Here is a 23,661-nt window from a genome sequence, read left to right as displayed (position 1 = left end):
GTGTCTTATGTCTCAATTATGACATCCATTATCTGACAAGTTATCTCAGCCAGAACCTTGCAGTCATCTTTGACATCTCTATTTTTATCTACACAGGTTACAAACTCTTGCCAATTCTATTTAATAATATATCCATTCTCCATTCTGTTCCCCACATTCCTGCCACATCTTCAAATCTTTATTTCCATTGTCTAATTAGAAGACCTTCTAAACTGCAAACTCCAAAGGGCAGGGTGTGGAACTAGGTTTATTTATCTGTTTATTTTATGGAGGTACTGGGGATTGAACCCAGGACTTCTTGCATGCTAAACATGTGCTCTGCCACTTGAGCTATACCTTCCCCCTTTGTATTAACTCTTTTTATGAATAATTTCCAATATATACAAAAACAGAGAAAAATATAATTAATTCCCGCAACATCTAATTTAAAATATTATTATTTTACTTTAATTTAATACCAGTAAGGTAATCTGTGAGCTTATTTACTTTTCACTCGCTGTTTGTATTGATAGTTGTAATGCTTCTTATACTCCAAAAACTTATATACTGATTTTTTTATCATACGATTTTTCAATCTCTTTCTTTAAACAGCTAACAGAGAAGCTGATGTACTATTTGAAGTATTATTTGATGAAGAATTTCCCGGAGGCTTAACAATAAGGTTTGTATTTCCAGATGATAATTACACTTTGTGAATGTGTCCATGTGGCCAATGACTTTGCATCATTTGTTTGTTCACAACTTGAATTCCTAGTATGTAAAAAGGCATCATACTTGCAACTAGAGATGTAACAGTGAATAAGACAGGCATGGTTTCCACCCTTATGAGCTTTCATTGTAGTAGGAGATATAATTAACTTATTACAATATTATTTTTTAACTAAAATGTGACAAGTGCTGGGAAGAAAAAAATTAGGTTTCTTTAAGAGTGTGATCTGTCCTGAGAGTTCTACAAAGGCTTTCCTGAAGAAGTGATATTTAAAATGGGACGTGAAGAATAAATAATAGGTAACTGGTGGAAGAGGGAGGAAGAGGGACAAGAGGTCAGGAAGAAAGAATAGCATATGCAACAGAGGACATTTTCACTCATTTAAAAACAAGGAATGCAAGTGTGTCAACTTCAGCAACTGTGTAAGATTAGGTAAGAGAGAAGAGGAACCGTGCAGGAACTTGTAAGCTAACTTTCAGGACATGCTTAGGATCTTTGGATCTTGGTTTTTATCCTTAAAGCAGTGTGAAGCCATCAAAATAAGAGATGTGACATGATCAGATTTGCATTTTTTTAATGGTTGAATAACTTGAGGAATAGAAATGTTCTTTGAATTGAGTGACATGTTAACTCTTTGTCATTTGTTTTACTGGAGTTGTGAGTGCTCAAGCCAGACTGGAGTGGTTTGAGGAATGAATGACAGTTATAATAATGGAGGCAAGAAATTGAGCTGACCCTTGAAAAGTTTGACCATGAAGGGTAGAAAAGATGACCGGCTGTTAGGAGATTTAAAGGAAGAGGATTGGATTGTTTGCTTTTAATTTAACATGACTAAGGCTTACTCAAGTCTATTCTAGGGGAGCATTAATAGAAAGAAAGTTTTAAGCTATGGGGAAAACATCATGATAGAATGAGAGGTACCATGGAATATTAGAAAGTGTGTGCTCTCTCACTTAACCTTTGTGTTACCTTGGGTAGGTTAGTTAAATGCTCTCTGACCCTCAATTTCCTCATCTGTAATGAAAATGTATACTTCACTAGGTTATTTTGAGGATCGAATGAAATCCTTTCTAGTTTTCCTTTCCTCCTTCTAAAAACCAGCTGAAAAACAAGTTTGCTTAGTTTTTTTCCCTCCTCTGTTTTGTTTACTAAGTAATTAAAATAAAAAATTAATTACTCTTCTTTAGCATCTTTGCATAAAAGCACAATTAGTCCTAATACCAGATTATCACCTTCAGAATGCTATTATTGTTTTGTAACGTGAATGTACCTGTTAGCCAAAGATTTTACTATCTGTGCTCTTAAATGCAGCAGCAGAGTCTGGATCCCATACCTGATTTTATTTTCCATGAAAATGATTAGTTACCAATAACCTTAGCCAAATAACTTTGAAATGTATTTTTCAAATGATTAACTTTTTCTCAGGGTCTTTTTTTTTCCCCTCCTAGGTTAAGGCACTGATTCTTGACTGATAGAGAGCTAAGTAAAAGATTACCTGCCTGCAGTATATTCATTTCTATAATGCAGAATCGTTAAGTATAGTTATCACAAAAATATTTTCTAGAAATCTAACAAAGATTTCTCATGGAAGAATTCTACTTCTCCTGATCTCAGCATATAAGAAAATTATATTCTTATAGAGTTGAAAACTTCTGACCAGAGCAGGCTTATTTTAATATCTAAACACTTTTACCAAGGCCAGGAAGGAAGGAAATCACAAATACTTGTCTCTTAAGTATAGAACTTTAGATGGGAAGATGAGAATAAAAAGAGCAGAACTCAACAGTTGATCAGGAGACAAACGTGATCAAAGCTATTGTTTGCCCTGTTGCGTAGGTAGAGCCACACTTAGAATGGCTCCTCACTGAGCAGCTTCATAACCTAGACTGTACAACAAGCCACTGTTTTTTAAAAGAAGTTTGACATTTAATTCATAAGTTTTTAGTTAACTCAGCTATTATGTTGCAAGCCTTCTGAGGGCAAACTAACACACACATGAACACACACCCCTACACACACAACTGCACCTCTGGAACAGTTTTTTCCCCACTTAGTAGCACTGAATAGTCAATTCAGAAATACATCATCTTCTAAATTGAGATCTTCCTATGAGTCAAGTTCCTCTACTGAATTTAAAAGTAGTATGTATTAATTCAGATTATAGACTATCCAAACAAAATTTGATTCTTCTGCTCTCTAGCACATTTAGTATTCGTTCCCTCTGACCTTGACATAACTTTTTACTTTTAGGTGCTCACCTGGTAGAGGTTATCGACTGCCAACAAGTGCCTTGGTGAACCTTTCTCATGGGAGTCGCTCTGAAACCGGAAGTCAGAAGTTGACAGCGATCGTGAAACCACAACCAGCTGTGAATCACTATAGCTCAAATTCATCAATTTCATCTGGGCATTTGGGAGGCCTGAACCATTCCCCTCAATCACTTTTTGTTCCTACTCAAGTAAGACTCTTAGTTTTTCATTTCTCTCTTTTATAAGTCATAGGTAGTTTTGTAAGTGGAAACTTAATTTAACTTAGTTTTTTAAAAAGTTTTAGTTCAACGCAGTTCCAAATTTACTTTAACCTAACAGACTAGTAAAGAATGCTATTGAGAGCATTCTACTTCTGTTTTAAAATTACAGTTATTTTAAAGAAAAAAAGACATTTAAATAATGAGCTTAAAAATGCCTGTTTTCTCTTTATATATTTACTTTGTGAACTAACAGTTACATTTTTTTCTTGTTTCACCTGAATGACCTATGCTGTCTGTTGTGAAATGACATTAATTCAAAAGGTGAAAAGGAGAGGACTATATCATGTTTATCAAAAGCAATTTTCAAATCTCCACCATGCATGGGATGGGAATTCATAGATGATTTCCTTTATTTCATCTTCCTGAGGACAAAAATTGAATTGTTTTGTGTGAGATACTTAATTTTAATACCATGGCCCCAAATCTGAACCACACTTTTTAATCTAAATAATACATGTGTATTATAGGCTAATTAGAAAACATATATAAGTAGATAATAACTAAGGAAACAAGCAAAAACCCTCTCAAATCTTGTAGGTAACCACTGTTAAATTTTGGTGCATATTTTTCCAGAGTTTTAATTTGCATGAAATAAGTTCCCCATAAGTAATAGCTGATTTTTTAATCTATTAGATTATTTTTGTGTAAGATGAAGATTTTTAAAATAAAAATTGTTAAACATTAGTTTGATAGAGGTAATCTGGAAGACAAAAAAAATCTGTTGGTGGGTATTGATTCAGTTTAATCTTTTATAGCATTTGTTATGCTTTAAATATTTTCAGATTACTAATTACATATGAAGAAGCTCATTTTCATTCCAGCAGTATACTTTTATGATTACTATACTGAGCAGAAGAAAAAAGAACTGAGATGTCAGATAATGAAATTTAAATATCCTGTCTACTGCTAAATAGCTTTAATGAATTGTTTGACTTTTAATTTGAATCTTTAATTTTTCATGTTTCAGTTTTCCATAAGAAATTTTTTGTACTTTCCCAGGTACCCACTAAAGATGATGATGAATTTTGCAACATTTGGCAGTCTTTACAGGGATCCAGAAAGGCTCAGCACTTTCAGCCAACTCTACAAGAGAAGGTTAGTATACCATGCCTGACGAACATTTAATTTTAAAAATTTATTTTTATATTCTCTTTTAGGTTTGCAATGATTAATTTTTCTCCTGAAATCTCATAAAATAGAAATAACAGTTTTGATCTTGAATTTTCATAATTCTCTTTCAGACATACATCTTTTTGGACCAGTAAGTGAGAATATAGAAAATTTTCCTTTTAAATCAGTTTTAGATTTTTTTTAGTTGTTTACAAAATCATAATAACCTGTATTTTAAATTCAATAAAGGCTTTAATGGCACTCATTAACTTACTCATTTCCACTTGAATATATGGCTTTATGCTGGCAATTGGTTATCTTAAATAGAATGAACAAATTCACATTCCTTGCTAGAGATTAGTAAGAGGAAAAAAATTCTGCCAGAAGAGTAGACTCAGATACCAAAAAAAAAAGGAAGAAAAGGAATGAATTCCTACTGCATTTTTTGCTAGTTACTGACCTATCTTCTCAGCATAGGTTAAAAAGGAATGTCCTCTTAAGCTTATAAACCAGTAACCTATACCATAAAGGCCTAATTTATTCTAATGTCCACCAGTGATGGTGGCATTAGCAGAGCTAGAGAGAGGAAAATAGCAAAGGGAATGATGGTAAAATAAACATAAAAAGTGAGAGTGACAAAGCACACAGGTCACCTCTGCCAGAATGCTAATATGAGTTTTCCTTAGATCATCCACAAATCCTTTCTACACAAATGTAATCCATATCTAGATTTTCAAACTCTCTTTTCCTCCGTTATTGATACTGCTAACCACTCATTCTTCAGGAGTGCTTTTTTATCATTCATTTGTTCATTCAACACATATTTATTAAGTGCCTACCATATACTAGGCATTGTTCTATGCAAAATACAGCTGTAAACAAAACAAAAATCCTGGCTCTCATACAATTAGTATTGTAGGGAGGAAAGGACAATACATAAGATAAAAAAGTAAATTAAATGGTATATTAGACAATGATATATAAGTTTGAGAAAAATTTCAGGGAAGCAGGATAGGAAATGTTGAGGGGAGGGAAGGTGAGGTTTTCCAATTTTAAATGGAATGTTTGGGTAACATTTGAGCAAAGATTTGAATGAAATGAGGAGTAAAATACACAGATACCTGAGGGGAGAGGCTCTGTTTTAGGGGGTGATCCCAGGCATACACAAGGAAGAGAAAGAAGACCATTTGGCTGAATCGGTAGGGTGAGTTATAGGAAATGCAACTGGCGAGGTAACAGATTGATACTCTAGGACCTTCTGACCAATATAAGGACATTAGCTTTTACTCAGTAAGACAGGGAGTCAGTAGAATGTTTTGAGTAGCAGAGTGACATGATCTGAATTACATTTTAATATGCTCTAGAGTTCTAGAGAACTCAACATGATTTTTTTTTTAAAGGTATTCAAGCTTCTGGAAAAGGCAAGGCTATGGGGACAGTAAAAATATCAGTGGTTGCCAGGGGTTGTGGGAAAGGGAGATGTGAATAGGTAGAACAGTGAATAAGCTCTGTATGGTACTGTATGGTGGATACATGTCATTTATATACATTTGTCCAGACCATAGAATGTACAACACCAAGAGTGAACCCAATGTAAAATGGACTTTGGCTAATAATTATGTGTCAATGTAAGTTCATTGGTTGCCACAAATGTACCATTCTGCTGTGGTTGGGGGTGAGGGGGGAGTGTTGATAATGGAGAAGGCTGTGCATGTATGAGGGCAGGGGGTACATGGGAAATCTCTGTACTTTCCTCTCAATATTGTTGTGAACTTAAAACTGCTCTAAAGAAAGTCTTTAAAAAATGCCAAGTTTTTATTGACAAAATATGAGAATGTGACTAACACAAATAGCTTTAAGTAGACATCAAACAGAACAACCAAAAAGACTGTACTTGTAAGTAGAATATTTTCTTTCTAATTAAACTTAGGGCACTTGTTCTTTGAAATGGTACTGTCAACATGGGTTTTAGAATTAGAGCTCAGATGTCAGCTCTTCTATTAGTCAGTTCTATAACCAAATTACTTTATCACTTTGAACCTCAGTTTACTTATCTATAAAATGGAATCAAAATACCATAGTATTTTTATGATCATAGTATTATTCTAATGATAAGATAATGGATGCAAAGTACATCCTACCATGCCTGGCACATAATAGACACTCATACAATATTTGTTCATACCAATCTGTTGATCCTGGTGTTCCAGTTCCCTTTCTTAGAGTCAAAATCCCCCATAGTGTGCTGCTCTGGGCCAAAAACCCCACCAACCATTGTGCTCTGCAGATAGACATCTCTTGGCCCTTTTCACTCTTACAGACTAAAGAGCCCTGGATGTTCCTGTGCATATGAGCTCACTGGATCTTCCTTCACACTATGGTGCATATCACAACTATTTTGCAACATGCCCACTGCCAACTAGGACGTGATATGCCTTTGCATCCAGTGTTCATTTGTCTGTGCCCAGAAAAAAATAATAAATAGGGCCCACCAAAAGCAAAATTGTGTAACCATTGTAAAGTGATTAGTTTTTATTGACCATCTCCTGCCCCTACTTTTGCTTCCCCTTCCCACTTGAGCTGTGGCATGTAATCTGTTTCTTTGTGCCTTCATGCCTCCTCTCTATTAGAAAGCAAAAGGATCTGATATGATCTTCATATGAGTATGCCATTTTGCTAATTCTGCCCATTCTTACACTGTCTCAGTTATGATAACTTTATAATCAGTCTTGCTATCTGGTAGTAGTCTTCCACCGTTTGAAAACCTTGATAATATAGATATTAATTAAAAAATCAGGTATTGGGGGAAAGGATGTGGAAGGGCTAATATCCTCAACTCCTGTAACAGGGGTAAGAATGATAAATTTTTTAAAACCTCTTTAATGGAAATTTTTTAAATAATAAAGTCAAGAGAATAGTATAAGAAACCTATAAGTACCCATCCCTACCTTGAACATGTCCAATTCTGTTTCTTCCATTACACCTTATTTCCCATCCCCACATACCTCAGAGGTAGGATTATTTTGAAGCAAATCCAGAGGAATCTTTAGAGGCTGATATTTCTGTTGTGAGGAAACATTTACCTAAAGTTTTGTCTTCTCGTTAGTTTCTGTATTAGCTTCAAGCAAAATTAGGTTTAATTCTTTCTATTGAAAGCATTTTTGTAAAATGATTGTTTTCTATATATCTTACTATCAAATGCATAAAGAAACATCTGGAGTGATGATCATAATGTTAATAATAGTTATTCCTGGGGTTGTAGAATTTGGTTTTTAAAATTCTCTTTACTTTTCTGCATTCCTTAAATTATTTTCTAATGAGGTCAATATTTTTTATAAAAGTGATGAAGTATTTATTAAACATTGAGGAAGAGAAGTATTTTTAATATTAAGAGTTTGTTTAAGTCATTTATAAGAATTTTAACTTTCAGGGTGCAGTTCTACCTCAAGAGATAAGTCAAGTAACTCAACATCATAAATCTGGCTTTAATGACAACAGTGTTAAGCAAAGAAAACATGAGCCTCACAGAAAATGTAAGTTTTGAGTTAGGAGTTTTACTTGTGCTAACTGCTTCCTTTTATTTTTATTAATTAACAGCTTTACTAAGTTAATTCACTTACCATAAAATTCATCCTTTTAAAGTGTACAATCAGTGTTTTTTTGGTACTTTCACAAAGTTGTACAACCAATGCCACTATCTAAATTTAAAATATTATCACCCGAAAAAGGAACACCATACTTACTAGTAATCATTACCCTACCCGTGGGAACCACTAATTTACTTTCTGCCTCTATGGATTGACATATTCTGGATATTTCATATAAACAGAATCATAAGATACGTGACCTTTTGAGACTGGCTCTTTTCACTTGGCGTAATCTTTTCAAGATTCATTCATGTTGTACCTTGTATCAGTATTCATTTCTTTTTATGGCTGACCAATATCCTGTTGTATGAATACTACATTTTATTTTTATCCATTAATCCATTGATGGACATTTGGGTTGTTTCCACTTTGGGGCTATAATGAATAATACTGCTACGAATATTCATATACAAGTTTTTGTGTAAACATATGTTTGCATTTCTCTTTGGTACACACAAATGAACAGAATTACTGAATCATACGTTAACTCTCTGCTTGACTCTTTGTGAAACTACCAAAGTGTTTTCCAAAGTAGCTGTACCATTTTACATTCCCACCAGGTAGATATGAGGATCCAGTTTCTCCATCCTCCATAACACTGTTACTGCCATCTCTTTTATTACAGCCATCCTAGTAAGTGTAAAGTGGAATCTCCTTATGGTTTTCATTTGTATTTCATCAGTGACTAATAATATTGAACATTCTTTTACATACTTATTGACTGTATATCTTCTTTGAAGAAATACATATTCAAACCTTTCACTCATTTTTATACTTGGATTTTTTATTCTTGAGGTGTAAGAAATCATTACATATTCTGTATACTATAGGTAATAGGATAATTTGATTTGCAAATATGTGCTCTCATTCTGTGGGTTGTCTTTTAACTAACATTACAGTGTACTTGAAACACAAAAGTTTTTAATTTTGATCAGATCTGATTTAACCTTTTTTTTTCCATTTTTTCTTTGGTTGCTTGTGCTTTAGGTGTCATATCTAAGAAACTATTGCCTAATCTAAGGTCACAAAAATTTATACCTGTTTTTTTCTAGGCGTTTCATAGTTTCAGCTCTTATATTTGGGGGGGTTTTCTTGGGGTTTTTTTGGTTTTTTTGTTTTTGAGTAAGTATATATATGATACAAGAGAGGGGTTTATATTCACTCCTTTGCATGTAGATAGTTAGTTGTCCTAGCACCATTTGCTAAAAGACTGTTCTTTGCACTCCATTGAATTGTCTTGGCACCCTTGTCAGAAATCAATTGACCATGGAAGTATGGGTTTATCTCTAGTCTCTCAGTTCTATTTCTCTGATCTGTATGCCATCTTTTTGTGAACAACACACCATCTTCATTACCATAGCTTTCTTACAAGTTTTGACATTGAAAAGTTTGAGTCCTCCAACTTTGTTTCCCTTTTTCAAGATTATTTTGTCTCTTCTGGTCTCCTGAATTTCATGTGAATTTTAGGATCACCTTGTCTATTTCTGCAAAAATGGCAGCTGGAGTTTTTATAGGGATTGTGTTGAATCTGTAGACCACTTTAGGTAGTATTGTTATCTTAACAATATTAAGCCTTTCTATTTCTTTCAAAGATGTCTTATAGTTTTCAGTGTACAAGTCTTGCACTTTTTAAGATTTATTCCTACGTATTTTATTCTCTTTAATACTGTGGTCAGTGGAACTGTTTTCTTACTTTGGGGTGGGGGAGATTATTCATTACTATTTATGGAAATAAAACTGACTTTTGTGTATTGATCTTGCATCCTGCCACCTTGTTAAACTTGTTTATTAGCCCTAATTTTTTCTGACTTCTGCAAATAGAGGTAATTGTACTTCTTCCTATACAATCGGGATGACTTATTTCTTTTTCTTGCGTAACTCTGTGACTAAAACCACCAGTACAATGTTAAATAGAAGCAGTGAGAGTAAACATCCTTATCTTGTCTTGATCTTAAAGATAAGTATTCAGTCTTTCAGCATTAAGTATAATGTTAGCTGTGGAGTTTTGATAGATGCCCTTTATTAGGTGAGGAAATTTCCTTCTGTTCCTCGGTTGTTGATTTTTTCCCCCCTGGAGGGGTGTTAGATTTTGTCAAATGCTATTTCTTTTTATTTCTTGAAATGATCACATGGATTCTTTCCCTTATACAATTAATATGGTGTATATCATTGATAAGTTTTTCATATGCCAAACCAACCTTGCATACTTGGGATAAATCCCACTAGGTCTTAGCGTACAATCCTTTTTATATGCTACAAGATTCTACTTGCTAGTATTTTCTTGAGGATTTTTGCATCTATATTCATAAGGGATATTTGTAATTTTTCATGTATGTCTTTGATTTTGGTATCATGGTAATACTGACCTCGTAGAATGTTGGGAATAACACTTTGAAGAGCTATAGCCTCATTCTAAACTCTGGTGGCAGCCAGGCTATTGCTTTTCACCAAAATATGTTGGCTGTTATTTTTCAAGGCTACATGGAGCTGAAGAGTGGGAATGGAGTAGGGCAAATTAAAAGGCCACAGAGCTTCCTAAGAGTCAGTCTTTTTTCCTGAATAAATACTGCCTAGATTGCTGCATGCCTTAATTAACTTTCATCATTCTGAATATTAGGATTCTGATCATTTATGTTCATTTTCTTGTTGCTTTTATGGAGGAGAGAATTTGTAGAGGTCTTTTGACATTTTTTGCTGTTGTCCCCTACTAACCACTTTTTGAGATAAGTTTTAAAATTTATTTAGAGTGATCCAGTTATTTTTGTGTGTGTAAACACTTGCCTATTAAATTACTCCAAACTATATTACAGATTTTTGTTAAAAATATATACACCATCATTAAAAAGTTCACAAACAGTAAATGCTGGAGAGGATATGGAAAAAAGGGAACCGTCCTACACTGTTGGTGGGAGTGTAATTTGGTGCAGCCACTGTGAAAAACAGTATGGAGATTGCTTAAAAAACTAAAAATAGAAATACCATATGATCCAGCAATCCCACTCCTGGGCATATACCCAGAGAAAAATCTAATTTGAAAAGATACATGTACCCCAGTGTTCATAGCAGCACTGTTTACAATAGCCAAGACATAGAAACAACCTAAATGTCCATTGACAGATGACTGGGTAAAGAAGATGTGGTATATAAATATGTAAATACAATGGAATACTACTCAGTCCTAAAATAGGCAAATAAACAATAAATTCCATAATCTGTAGTAATGATAAATCTATGATTAAAAAATTAAGCGGATTAAGAGGGTTGAGTGATACAGGTGCTATTTTAAATAGAGTGGTCAAGGAATACCATTTGAACAGAGACCCAAATAAAAGGGAAGTGGACTAGTATAGGCCATACAAGAAGCTTGCTGAAGAGCTTTCCAGCAGAGGAAATACCAAGTGCAGAGTCCTGAATCTAATGTATTATATTTTATATGTACGTGGTATTTTTTATACTTATATATTAATGTAGTGTAAGAATAGTCTTTTAAAAATATTTTCCTAAAAAAGCTATTTCGAAAAATTTTGTGGTTTTATAACTTTGGTTCAGGTTGTGGGGTGTTCTTGCACTAATTTCTATGTGTTATTTTTCTTTCTTTTACATTTTAACTATAATGTCCCTATAAACCTGATAAATGTATCTTAAAGATTTTATATTTAATTGAAATGTGTTGTGATTTTCCTTCAAATTATTGTTTATGTAAGTGTATGAAAACTGTGTTATGTGGAATTCCAGTTAGTTTGCTTTCGTGTGTTTCTCAGCAGAGGTTTAAATGTGAATACATATCAATTCACATTTTCTTTTCCTCCTTCCAAGATTACTTCCTTACCTTCCTCTCTTCCTTTCTTTTCCCCTCTGTTCCTTCTCTTCCTTTTCCTTCCCATCTTTGTCCCTTCCTTTCCTCCTCTCTCATTTCAACCTGTCCCTCCCTTCCATCCCTTCTCCCACTTCTTTCCTCATCCTCTGTTTCCTCTTTGGTCCTGTCCTCCCTCCTTCCTTCCTTTTTTGTCTTCCCTTCCTTCCTCTCTTCCTTCCTTCTTTTTTCCTTTCCTCCTTCCTCTTCTAATCCATCCTTTTCATTTCGCCTCTATTCCCCTAATTTCCCCTTAATGGGAATCCCAAAATAGCTTCCTAACTGATCTCTTACTCTCCTTCCATCTATCCAATAAGCCACTGCCGTATTTTAATCTTCTTAAGGCACAATTCTGATGAGATTACTATCTGCTCAAAACCATTCTGTGATTATGACCACTGCCTACCAGTTTAATTCCATAGTCTTCAATGCCTTGCAGATTATGGCTGCAACCTGCTTCTCTAGTTCAATTAAGCTTCATTATACTCCTCAACCTCCAGTGGAACTGATCTGTTTAGAGTTCCACAAACATTCCTTGCTTTCTGCTTCCATGCTTTTCTCCTATTATTTCCCTTGCTGAAATACTTATCCTCCTAGTCTGCCCTTTGGAAACCTGCCATCCTGCAGGGCTCAATCAGATGTTGCCTTTCCCTTTCCCTTATTGTTGTGATCTGTGAGTATCTTCTTCTCATCTAGATTATAAATTCCTCAAGATCAGGGCCTTTGTCTCCTTGCTTGCAACTTTGTGAGTTTTTTGCACAGTGCCCTGCTATGGTAAATATTTGGTAAATTTAATTGGTGTGCAGCAAGTTCTTTCATTTAACAAAATTTCTGTTTTCTTGTCTTAGTTAAAGAAGAGTGTAAGAGTCCTAAAACTGAGAATCAGTCACAAAAAATGTCAAATAGGCAGGTAAGCTTCTTAAAATCAGATTTCCGGTAGCCAACTTTTTATTGCAATTGGTAGCTCTGTGGCATCTCTTGCAATCCTTTGAGCCAGATTAATATGGTGAGTGGCAGGAGGGTTGTGGAGTGTAGCCTGTCAGTCACTTGGATGGGAGATTGCACAGCTAGAGTCCAGGATTTAAAACTACAGATACCTCAAGTTCTCGTTCTGCCATTTAATACTTAGGTGGCCTTGAGCAATTCACTACACTTCTGACAGCCTCAGTTTCCTGATCTTTAAAATGTAGATAAAAGTATATCAGTTGTCTCTCTCAGTATATATAGTCTGTATATACATGCATACATACAAACATACCTACATGCATTAATATGTGTGTGTGTATATATATAAAATATGTGAAAATATATTTGTTTATACAGTTAAAGTATATGGACCAGCATAGTAAAGTTAATGGTTAATTCTGTGGAGTTAAGTTAATGGAGGAAGCTGAGATCATTTACATTTTATTTTATATAGTCTTTGTTGTTTGATAAGGAGTATGTGTACATTTTATAATCAAAAAATAACATTTTAAATCTCAAAATTCATGTTTACTTATGTGCATTTTCTATATGCACAGTATATTTATAATGCAATTTTGTAAAAATAGATTTCTTATAAGCTAGTAATATATTACATTTATAAAAAATGCCTTAGCAGATATTTTAGCACACAACACATGCTCAGTAAATGGAGCCCATTGATATTTAGATACCAATAAAGGGTTGAATTACATGACCTTTAAGGCCCTCTCTTTCTAAAACTCCTATGCTATAATTTCCTCTCTTCAAGAGAAGGGATTCATAAACTCTTTGTGCCATGGACCTCTTGTGTGAAGCCTATGGACTCTTTCTCAGAATAATAATTTTAATGCTAAATAAAATACAGCAAATTTGAAAGAAAACCAATTATATTGGAATACAATTATAATCACCATCATTGTGGCTTATTGCCTACATTCATAATTGAAGGAAAGGCTAAATCTCACTTAGAAATTAATGAAGATAAAGATGTAATTTTTTCCTTCACCAAGTTTACGGGCCCCCCTTTTTTCTGATATAAAACAGAAAATTACACATAAAAAGGTTTGCGGTGATTTATTTAGAATACTATTAGGTAGTAACTATACATTTTACTTGCACAAAAACTCATTCTTACTCTTTTATAGACGTTTGGAGGGCCTGCAAAATGTAATATTAAGCTATTGAAGAGAAGTGAAAGTGCAGAAGTCTCAGAAAATCAAAATGTTGTGACTGGTTATCCAAATACTATTGATAAGGTAAAAGACCATTTATTCAATTTCTCTTCCCAAACTTTAACACATGGGAAGATGATTGAGTGAAAATTAAACGATCATTTTTGAATATAAAACTGTTAGCTTTTTTCGTGCCCTTGTACTTTCATCTTCATGCACAAGGTATTTTTTTCTTTTAGCCTAATCCTGGAATTGAGAACTTCATAGCATCCTTGAATATCTCCAAAGAAAATGAAGTACAGTCATCTCATTATGAAGAGCTTCCAAGTGAGGAACATTTGTCACCACAGTCATTTGCTATGGTTCGTATTTTGTAGGAACTTGTATTCCGTGATAATACCACTATTGTTGGCCATGCATGCATACCCTTTGCAATGGTTAAAATACTTCTCTCTCGTGTAGACTGGTGTGTTGCACCATTATTGTCATCCTGGGAGGAAAACCAGCTGCCCTGGGCAATTTAGCCATCTTCTTCTTTTTTCTCTTTACACCATAGATCCCTTGCTTTCAAACATTGCTACTAGGCAGTTTGGTCAAAAGTTAAGCATAAAGATAAGTATTGTTTCTTTGCCAGGAAATGTGGAGTGTTTTTTTCAACGCTAGACTACTGATTTTGTGCATTTTCTATCTGAATGTAGTTGTCTTCATTTTTTATAATGGAACTCATTAAAAGAAGAATCACTATGCTCTATAACTCTACTTTTAATTTTTCTCCCCTGTTCCCACCATCTCCCTGCCAATCATTTTCAAAACAGAAGGGAACTCGGATGCTTAAAGAAATTCTAAAAATTGATAGCTCTAACACTGTGGACCATAAGAATGAAATGAAACAGTTTGGTAATGAAGTCACTGTTTCCTCTAATAGAAGAGATGAATATGGACCTTCCTCACAGCCTAAGCAAAATAAGAAATTAAGTAAGTAAACTACGTCCTCGTACTAATCACCAATATAATATCACTTCAGAAATTCAGTTCATTTGTTTTTAATCATGTGATTTTTAAAGATAAAACTACTTTTATTTTTTAAAGAATATAATTAAGAGTAACAAGTAAGAGTATAATTTTTATAGTTGTGTCATTTATATAACAATGTAACTGTGTAACCAATAGATCTATAATCCCTAACTGTCTTCTTGCAACTACTTAAATTATACTATTATAGATACTCATCCTGTAGATCCCAAACCTGGAAAGTTTTCACATTTTAACTTTTTTTTCTCAGTAATTTTTAAATGATTATGTAACTTAAATATTTTATTTAACTTTGCTAAAATTCTTTTATCTATAAAGTTAAAATAACATTGCAAATGACTTGTAATAATTTACGACATATATAAAGCAGTTAGCACTGTCTGACACATCATAGGTACCAATGATTCATATTAATATTATGTTAAAATAACTTGATCAACAAAAAAATAGAAGCTGGAAAATCAATTAAAAATAATTAATGGATGCACACATTGGAAAGTGGTCATTTACCTCAAGTCTCTGAAGCCTGTAGCGTGATACCCGGCATAAGCTGCATTTCAGTAAATGTCCATCATTGCCCTTACCTTTTATATCTCCTATACTTTAATATTTTGTCTATGTAATTATCTGCAAAAGCCTACTAGGAAGAATGACTCATGTAAAAGTAGGTGGGGACAGAAGCTTCTCACAGGTAAAAAACATTTTGAAACAAGCAAATCTGAGTTTATTAAGGATCCAAATCTGAAACAAAATCAGAGCCTAGCTTCATTTATACTCCACTGAATATCAGGATAAATAATTAATTAAAAATTACAATAACTGTCAGGAAACAAATTATCATAGTGACAGATGTGCTCTTGAAATAGAGCAAAATAAAAGTTTAAAACAATATTGGATAAAGATGGTCCCACTGTCACAAACAAGTAACTTTTACTTTATTTCAGTATAGTGAAAAGTATATACTTTAAGAGTCAAGAGGTCAGAATCCAGCCCATGGAACAGAACTAACATGTGACTTTGGGCAACCACTCAACTTTTTTAAATCTATAATAGTAAGAGGTTTAAATTCATTCTTCACTGGAGTATGCTTTTGTTCTGTTAGAGAGTTTGTTCATTATAAAAAATGTCAACTTTCAGAATTTTTTAATCATATTCTATATAAAAGCACTTGACTTAATTTCAGAAAAACTTTTAAGAAGCATTCTTTTAGAGCAATAAAAACATTCATGCGTGTGTCTCAGAATATAAGATAGAATTTTCAGAAGTGAGACTGAAGCCAGAGCCTCAGAACTTAAGAATTAATTGTTATTCAGCTCAAGAAAGCCATTTGTTTATTTAAATTTTCCTGTGACATAGCTATATAGTCATTAATCTCTCACCATGTGAATTTTTGGCAGTCAGCTACTTACCATATTTTTTAAATCTTTATCTTAATTATGTATCAATAATTAATTATAATCATCTAAAAATCTTCATTGAATTCTAGTCATTTTAAGGGCAGTATTAAATTGTTCTTAATTTGTTTCATGGGAGATTACTCTTTTCACTTTTTAATAATGTCCTATTTACTGTTCTATAAAGCCCCGTCATAACTGCATAGTTTGAGACATCATTTAATGTAGATATGTCCTTTTCTCTTTTTTGGCAGCATCTTATACAAACAAGCCTCACTGTGCTAGTGAGTACCATAATGTTCAGTCTATGGACAGTGTGTGCTGGCCTGCTTCCAGCCAGATTCCTCCTGTATCCACACCAGTAACTGAACTTTCTCGAATTTGTTCCCTTGTTGGAATGCCGCAACCGAATTTCTCCTTTCTTAGAACAGCACAGGTATAGTATACTACAATTTCATTTACATAAGTTATTTAACACTGAGCTTAAATAAATTGAAAATCTTTTGCTAGAAATAATACAGTGGAGCTGATTTTTTTTTACTTTATGAGCAGCATAAATTAATACTTCTCACTCTGGCTCTTCCATTTATGCATAACCAGACCCCTCAGAAAGACGGACAGAGGAACCTAGGCAGCGGGTAGTCGGGCAAGATTCTTTAGATTGATAGAGCTGGGGATCTTGGTCTACAGCAGCAGGTTTCAAACTTTTTGGTCTCAGAAACTCCCCACCTTTTTTTGAGGATTCCAAAGAACTTTTGTTTACTTGTGTTATAGCCATAGTTGTCAAATAAAAAGTTAAAACTGAGAAAAAAGTTTAATATTTCTTGTTTATTAAATAAAACTTTCCAAAAAAATTTAGTGAGAAGAGTGGTATTGCTCCACATTTTTGCAAATTTTTCCCATTGTCTAGCTTAGCAGAAGAAACTAGATTATCAAATCTGCTTCTTACCTTGTAATACATGGTTTTTGTTGAAATATATGAAGAAAATCTGGCCTCACACAAATAAATAGTTGGAAAAGGGAGAGAATTTCAATAGCCTTTTCATGAATTGTGGATATTCTTTAATACTACAATAAAACATGGTATTTTTCTTAAAAGTTCATTGCAATGTAGAATCTTAAAATTATGTCAGTAAACCTTTGTCCTCTGTATGCTTGTGAGAAAATGAGAGTGAAAATGGCAAATAGCATCTTCGTGTTACTATGAAAATGGTTTGGACCTCAAAGATCCCCATGAAGGGTATCAGGGACTTCCAGGGTCCTCCAACTACACCTTGAGAACCACCACAAGAAAGTCATTTTATCCTTGTTATATCCAAATTCTTGATCCATTCTTGCCTAAAACAGAAAGCAATATTCAACTAATAATACTACATAAAAATGGCTACCTTTTGAAAAAGTAGAATTTTTTTTAAATCTTTTTTATAAAAGAAAAAATGTGTATTGTGAAGAGTTAATCATTTAAATGTAAATATAAAGTCATTTACAACTTCTGAGTCTTTTAGATTTTGGCAGTTAATTCATATTAGCAAAATAATCTGCTATTTATAGGATGATGGAAAGCAGAGATCAAAAAATGTTTCTGTAAATGGTCAGATACTAAATATTTTAGGCTTATGGGCCATATGGTCTCTGTCACAACTACTCACCTCTGCAGTTATAATTTGAAAACAGCCATAGGCAATGTGTAAGAGTGGACTTGGCTATGTTCCAATAAAATCTTACATACAAAACCAGTGAAAGGCCTAGTTTCCCAATCCTAGACATAAAGAAGAAAGTTCTGTTGGCTTTCATTTACATTAGGATGCTTAACCCTTCAGATAGCTTAGAGATCGTTTTAATTTTGTAAACATTGAAAGATAAGGCAACAGTTTTAAAGCTTTTGCATGGCAACCTAAAACTGAAGCTGATAGCCCTTTTTTTAATTCTTGAACTGTTTTTTTACAGAATGTTAGGTGAAATTGTTCTACTTATTTAGCCTAAGCTTTGGAGGAGGAGGTCGACTTCTTAGACAGATAACTTCATAAACATTCATGTTCTTTTTTCTAGACAATGACAGTTTGCCAGGTAAAATTATCTAATGGCTTACTGGTACATGGGCCACAATGCCATTCTGAAAATGAAGCCAAGGAAAAAGCTGCATTTTTTGCTTTACAACAATTGGTGAGAACTGTCCATGACTTCTCTACTAAATCTTTAATTAATCCCTCTATGTTTTGTTGCATTGTCTTATAACTTTTAAATATTTCCATAGGGTTCTTTAGGAGTGAATTTCCCTTTGCCTCCACCAATATTTCCAAGTTATCCTCCTGCTATACCACCTGGAACCATTCCTCCAGTTTTTCCTCAACCTACTGGTAAGGTATTTTGCTCTTCTAAATGTTTGTTACTGAGTTATTGTTTTTAGAAAGTCCTTTTAAGAAGCATCATTCGGAGGAAACCAAAAAAATTATCTAAATGTCTAGGGGATTTAAGAAGTTGTGAGAAAAAAAGAAAAAAAGTAGTTGTGAGAAGTAAGCCTGCAACCAGATCCTGTAGATTCATCTAGAAATACGAGTGCCCTCCTACAGTCTCTTGTGTGGCTAGATAGAGTAGGACAGTTCTTTGTTCTAGGTGACCCAGTAGCTGCCAGCACCCGAATCTGTGCTTAAGGTAGACATGAAAAACAAAGGAGCAGCGGGGGGAGGTGGGGAGAGGAGAAACAAGAGATGAAGGGAACACAGTACAGATAAGGCTTTGAAGCTGTGGATTTAAAAGAAACCGCCCTTGATGATAGAGATAGAGTAGAGGGGATTTTAAGCTTACTGTATGTATGTTTCTTAATATTCTCTCACAATTGTCTTCCTCCTTCAAACGTAGTGCCTGAGTTTCAAGCAGGTAGCTCCCTGTAGTCAGTTGGTGACTTCCTGATCTGCTGGGGGAATGGAAAGGTCACTGTGGAGTCAGGACTCTCTTTTTGTTCAGGCTCTTTTATTGAGAAAATCCTGTAACTTCTTGGGATTCCATTTTCTTATTTATACTAGATATTGTCCAGGATCTCTTTGAGACTAACATTTTATAATTTTTTAAATTCTAAATCTCAAGTTTATTAAGCATTGCTTTTATCACTCCTCTTTTTTAAATTGCTTCTTCATATCTTAATCATTTTCATTTTAAAATCAATAATTTGTTTTTTTTTTTAAGTTGAGAAAATTACTTTTCTGAGTTTCCTAAATGCCAGATATTATTCCAGGAGCTCTGCGTTATCTAATCTTCAACATTAGAAAGGTGTAATAATGCTGAGTAAACTAGTTATCTCTTCTCTTTGCCTAAACTCTATTAAACTGAATAATAAATGTTTTTAAAAGTGTAAACCTACAAGGACAAAGAGATGAGAAAAGAAATAGCAAATTAGACATTTGGAAAGACTTTGTGATGAGAAAAGCAGTTAAAGAAGTAGTCATCAATTTATAATAGCAGGATTATGCTACAAACTGAAGTGTATAAAAGAGTATACATATGAGCAGATAAGCAGATTGTCCCTCACAGTTCCCAAGAGATTCAGAACTCTGAAATGTCAGAAGCTGTCAGAGCTTCAGATGAGACATAGGCCACAAAGAGGGCGTTGGTTCAAAATCTATAACAGGAGTGAGGGGCCCCTCCTCTGCACAGTCAAGCAGTCAGCCTCTCAGGCAAAAGACTGGAGGTATGTTCTCCAGAGCGTTCCCTATGGACATGGGAACACTAGGTGCAGAGTAGAGGATGTGATACTAGACTGGAAACTGAGATTAAGTAAAGTTCCTTTTCCCCATCCTATTCCCAGGCTGTAGCCAGCCATAGCCCAGATAGGAAATTGGAGGATAGTTTGAGAAATTCGTGGAACTCCAGAGAAGACACTTACTGACTTTTTGAGGATGTCCCAACCAAACGGCTGGCTCACCATTCGGTCATTCTAGAGAGAAGCCCTCATGTCATCTAGCCCTGCTCCCTCCCCACAGAGACAGTGCTTCTAATCACAGTTCTAGTGTCTTGTTCTTGGAATAAATACTAGACTGTGAGAGATCACTAAACAGTTTAGGAAAATCTCTAAAAGAGCCCAAAATAAAGATAAACGAAAGGGATATGGAAACAGAGATAATGTAGGAAACAAGAGGACTTCAAAGACAGCTTTGCTTAATATTCTTATTGAAATAAAACAATATTGCAGCCAAAAAATAAGAACAAGAATGTATGAAAAAACCTATAATTAGAGAACAAAACTTAAATTGTTGAGCCAAAATTTTTTAGTTCAGTAAATAAAGCCCTAGCAAAGCCAAGGAAATCTCAGGAAGAAGATAAAAGGTGGAAAATAAGAAAGGAGGGAGGTTTGGAGGAACAGTCCACAGGTCCAGTACCCATCTAATTGGAGTTCCAGAAAAAGAGACCAGAGATAATGGAAAGGAGGAAAGTTACCAAAGAAATAAAGTTTCCTTGGACCAAAAGACATGCATCTTTAAATGAAAAGGGCCACCACACTCTTTGGCACAATGAATGAAAAGAGACACAGATTGCCTTAAAATTTAGAATATCACTGATAAAGAGATGTGCTAAGAGGTCAGCAAGGAGGGAGAAATACATATGAAAGATCAAGATTCAGAATGGTGTTGCGCTATTGAACAGAAACTAGAAGCTAGAAAGCAACTGAGCATTGAATACCTCAAAATCCTGAGGCACCTTTGTTAAGAATAACTATGCTCTACACCAGAAATTAACACAACATTGTAAACTGACTATACTTCAGTTAAAAAAAAAAGAAGCAGCAGCAGCTGCTACTGGATTATATGCCCTACTAAAACAAAGCATTACCTGAAAAAAAGAAAAAGAAAACCATGAAACTGACCACAGGATCTCTCATATACTTACGCAATGAAATCCTGGGATACCAACTGCTCAACAGGTCTAGAAAGTAACTAGTCTCAATTGGAAGAGCAGAGTGAGGTCTGGGCAGGTAAGATGATGATCTGATACGTGGGCAGCATTTGGAAAAACATTAAGGATTGATGCATAGAAGACTAAGGAACTTTTAAAAGGTGGTTACTATTAATACAGTTTTTTAAAAAAAGTTTTACAAGGAAAAAAAAATACATAATCAGAGTACCCAACTTGGCATTGCAGTGATAATAGTATACAATCACATACCACAAACACTGTTTGTATTTATAAACAAATATTATGATATGCTTACATAGGGAGGACAGGGCAAGTAGTGAGAGGTGGTATAAAAGAACTGAATTTTGATCTATCTTAATAGGAAGTCAGTAGGTCTAAAAATGCCTAAAATTGAAAAATTGCTAGGAGTATAAGCGAATTATTGAACAGTGTAGAAATAAACAGCTAAAACAGTTAAACCTGGGATGGAAAGGTGACTGCTGTATTATATTGAAAACTCTTTTTATTACAACATGTTTTTTTCTTTGATTTTTTTTAAATGCAATTTGTCTAAGGTCATTAAGTTACTAAGTAGACAAACTAGCATTCAAAAGCAAGTCTATCTAATTACAAAATCCATGCTTTTGTTGCTGTACTACGCTGACATTCCTTTGCCTATATAAACAATGTTTAGTCATAAAATTTTTATGACACACTGGATGTGATGTTTTCATAAAGCTTAAGGTAGTCCACTATAACTTAGAAAATCTAATTTGACTGCTTTTTCACTTTAAAAAATGAATCCAGCAACTATATATAATTTTAAGTAATTAGTATATGTAGGTTACCTAAAGATGTACCCACAAGCTTCTTTCTAAAAGAATTTGTATTATTAGAATATATTATCAAAAAGGACTGATTGTTTTCCTATTTATTATCGATAACTTAAAGCTTGATATTTTTTCCTTTTTTTGTTGATTATTGAGTTTACATTCATTATTGTATTATGTTTATTATTATATTCATACCTACCAAGAATTTTTAAAGTTTAATTGGAATTCTTTTGGTCTTGTGCTCTCCGCTTTTCCAGTTATAATACATGACATATGATATAAAAGCCAAGAGATTTGAATGTTAGTCAGGAGAAGAAAACCTATGCATCAGATTAAGATTTTAAAGCTATTTTATAGATTTCTATTTTAAGGTATGAAAAAGTCTCAATGAAATAAATGGAGAAAAATATATTTTATATTTAAGACAGTGACTATTGGGAAATTGTTAAGTTGACCTATATATGAGATTAATACAGCATCTTTTAAATAGATCTTCTTAATATTATAACTCCTACCAAAGTTGTTTATAGGTAGTATCAAGACATAATTTTCTAACTCTTATTAGTGTTTTTTATATTAAAAGTGTTCTTGGGGGAAGGGTATAGCTCATGTGGTAGAGCACATGCTCAGCATGTATGAGGTCCTGGGTTCAATCCCCAGTACCTCCATCGAAAAAGTAAATAAACAAACCTAATTACCTCCCTCTGCAAAAATAAAATAAAATAAAAGTGTACATATAAAAAAAAGTGTTCTTTATCCTGGAATTTGTGCATGTGTAATTCATAGCACTGAACAATATTATGATTCCTCTCTCCTGATCCAAACATTTCTTAGTGGCTGAATTTTAGTTAAGCTATACTGTCTTACAGTTCTGGCTGCCTTTTACATACCTTCTTCAGTGTCAATGTGCTGGTGTCTGGATTGTCATTATTTAATGCAGGAGTTCCCAAATGCTGCACTGGTACTGACTGCATAAGAATCACCTGTGGAACTTATTAACAGTACAGATTCTTGGGCCCCACCGAGTCTGGTGCACTAGATCTGGGGCCTTTGTATTTTATAAGCTCCCCATATGATTCAGTTACACAAATAGAGTCTGGGAACCATGATTTGATACACTTCTAGTGAGAAACTAAAAAATTTTTTAAATTCTTGAATTACAAATATTAGAATAGGGAAGAGAAAGATTCTGCATGTCATATGAAAGTGATCAGATTTTAAGACTTGAGCTTTTTTGGTTTTTTTGTAGGCTGGGATCACTATGGAAGCAACTTAGCATTGGGGGCAGGTGAGATCCTTAAGATTTCTCTCTTTATGCACTCGCTTTTCTCCCCCAAAGGACAGTTTCATGACCCTTTTATTATTTTTGTAAATAGTATTACAAATATTCCTAAAGCTGATGTCAGTATATGGTACTGGCCTTCATAGACCAGACAGCGTAATGATAAGCTGACTTCTGTGGTTGGTTCACAGTCTTAAGGGGGCTCCTGAGATTGAATGTTGTAAGCAAGATTAATCAGAAGTTAAG

General features: G+C 34.0%; 1 protein-coding gene across 4 annotated transcripts in view; it reads left to right on the top strand.

The window, feature by feature from the left end:
• Nucleotides 1-23,661, top strand: part of XRN1 (5'-3' exoribonuclease 1) — an 88,510-nt gene that overhangs the window by 59,066 nt on the left and 5,783 nt on the right. Inside the window, exons 30-41 of one of the 4 annotated variants that reach the window (XM_010976811.3) lie at nt 592-661; nt 2,960-3,167; nt 4,239-4,334; nt 7,780-7,882; nt 12,698-12,759; nt 13,961-14,071; nt 14,227-14,349; nt 14,803-14,962; nt 16,668-16,849; nt 18,463-18,576; nt 18,668-18,770; nt 23,383-23,421. In XM_010976811.3, coding sequence (XP_010975113.3) covers nt 592-661; nt 2,960-3,167; nt 4,239-4,334; nt 7,780-7,882; nt 12,698-12,759; nt 13,961-14,071; nt 14,227-14,349; nt 14,803-14,962; nt 16,668-16,849; nt 18,463-18,576; nt 18,668-18,770; nt 23,383-23,421 — 1,371 coding nt within the window. The remainder of the gene's footprint in view (nt 1-591; nt 662-2,959; nt 3,168-4,238; nt 4,335-7,779; nt 7,883-12,697; nt 12,760-13,960; nt 14,072-14,226; nt 14,350-14,802; nt 14,963-16,667; nt 16,850-18,462; nt 18,577-18,667; nt 18,771-23,382; nt 23,422-23,661) is intronic. The other 3 variants (XM_010976813.3, XM_010976812.3, XM_010976814.3) reach the window with 3 other exon arrangements.

The sequence above is a fragment of the Camelus dromedarius genome, chromosome 2 (assembly GCF_036321535.1).
Source record: "Camelus dromedarius isolate mCamDro1 chromosome 2, mCamDro1.pat, whole genome shotgun sequence".
Taxonomy (NCBI): domain Eukaryota; kingdom Metazoa; phylum Chordata; class Mammalia; order Artiodactyla; family Camelidae; genus Camelus; species Camelus dromedarius.
This window is presented reverse-complemented; position numbering and strand designations above follow the sequence as displayed.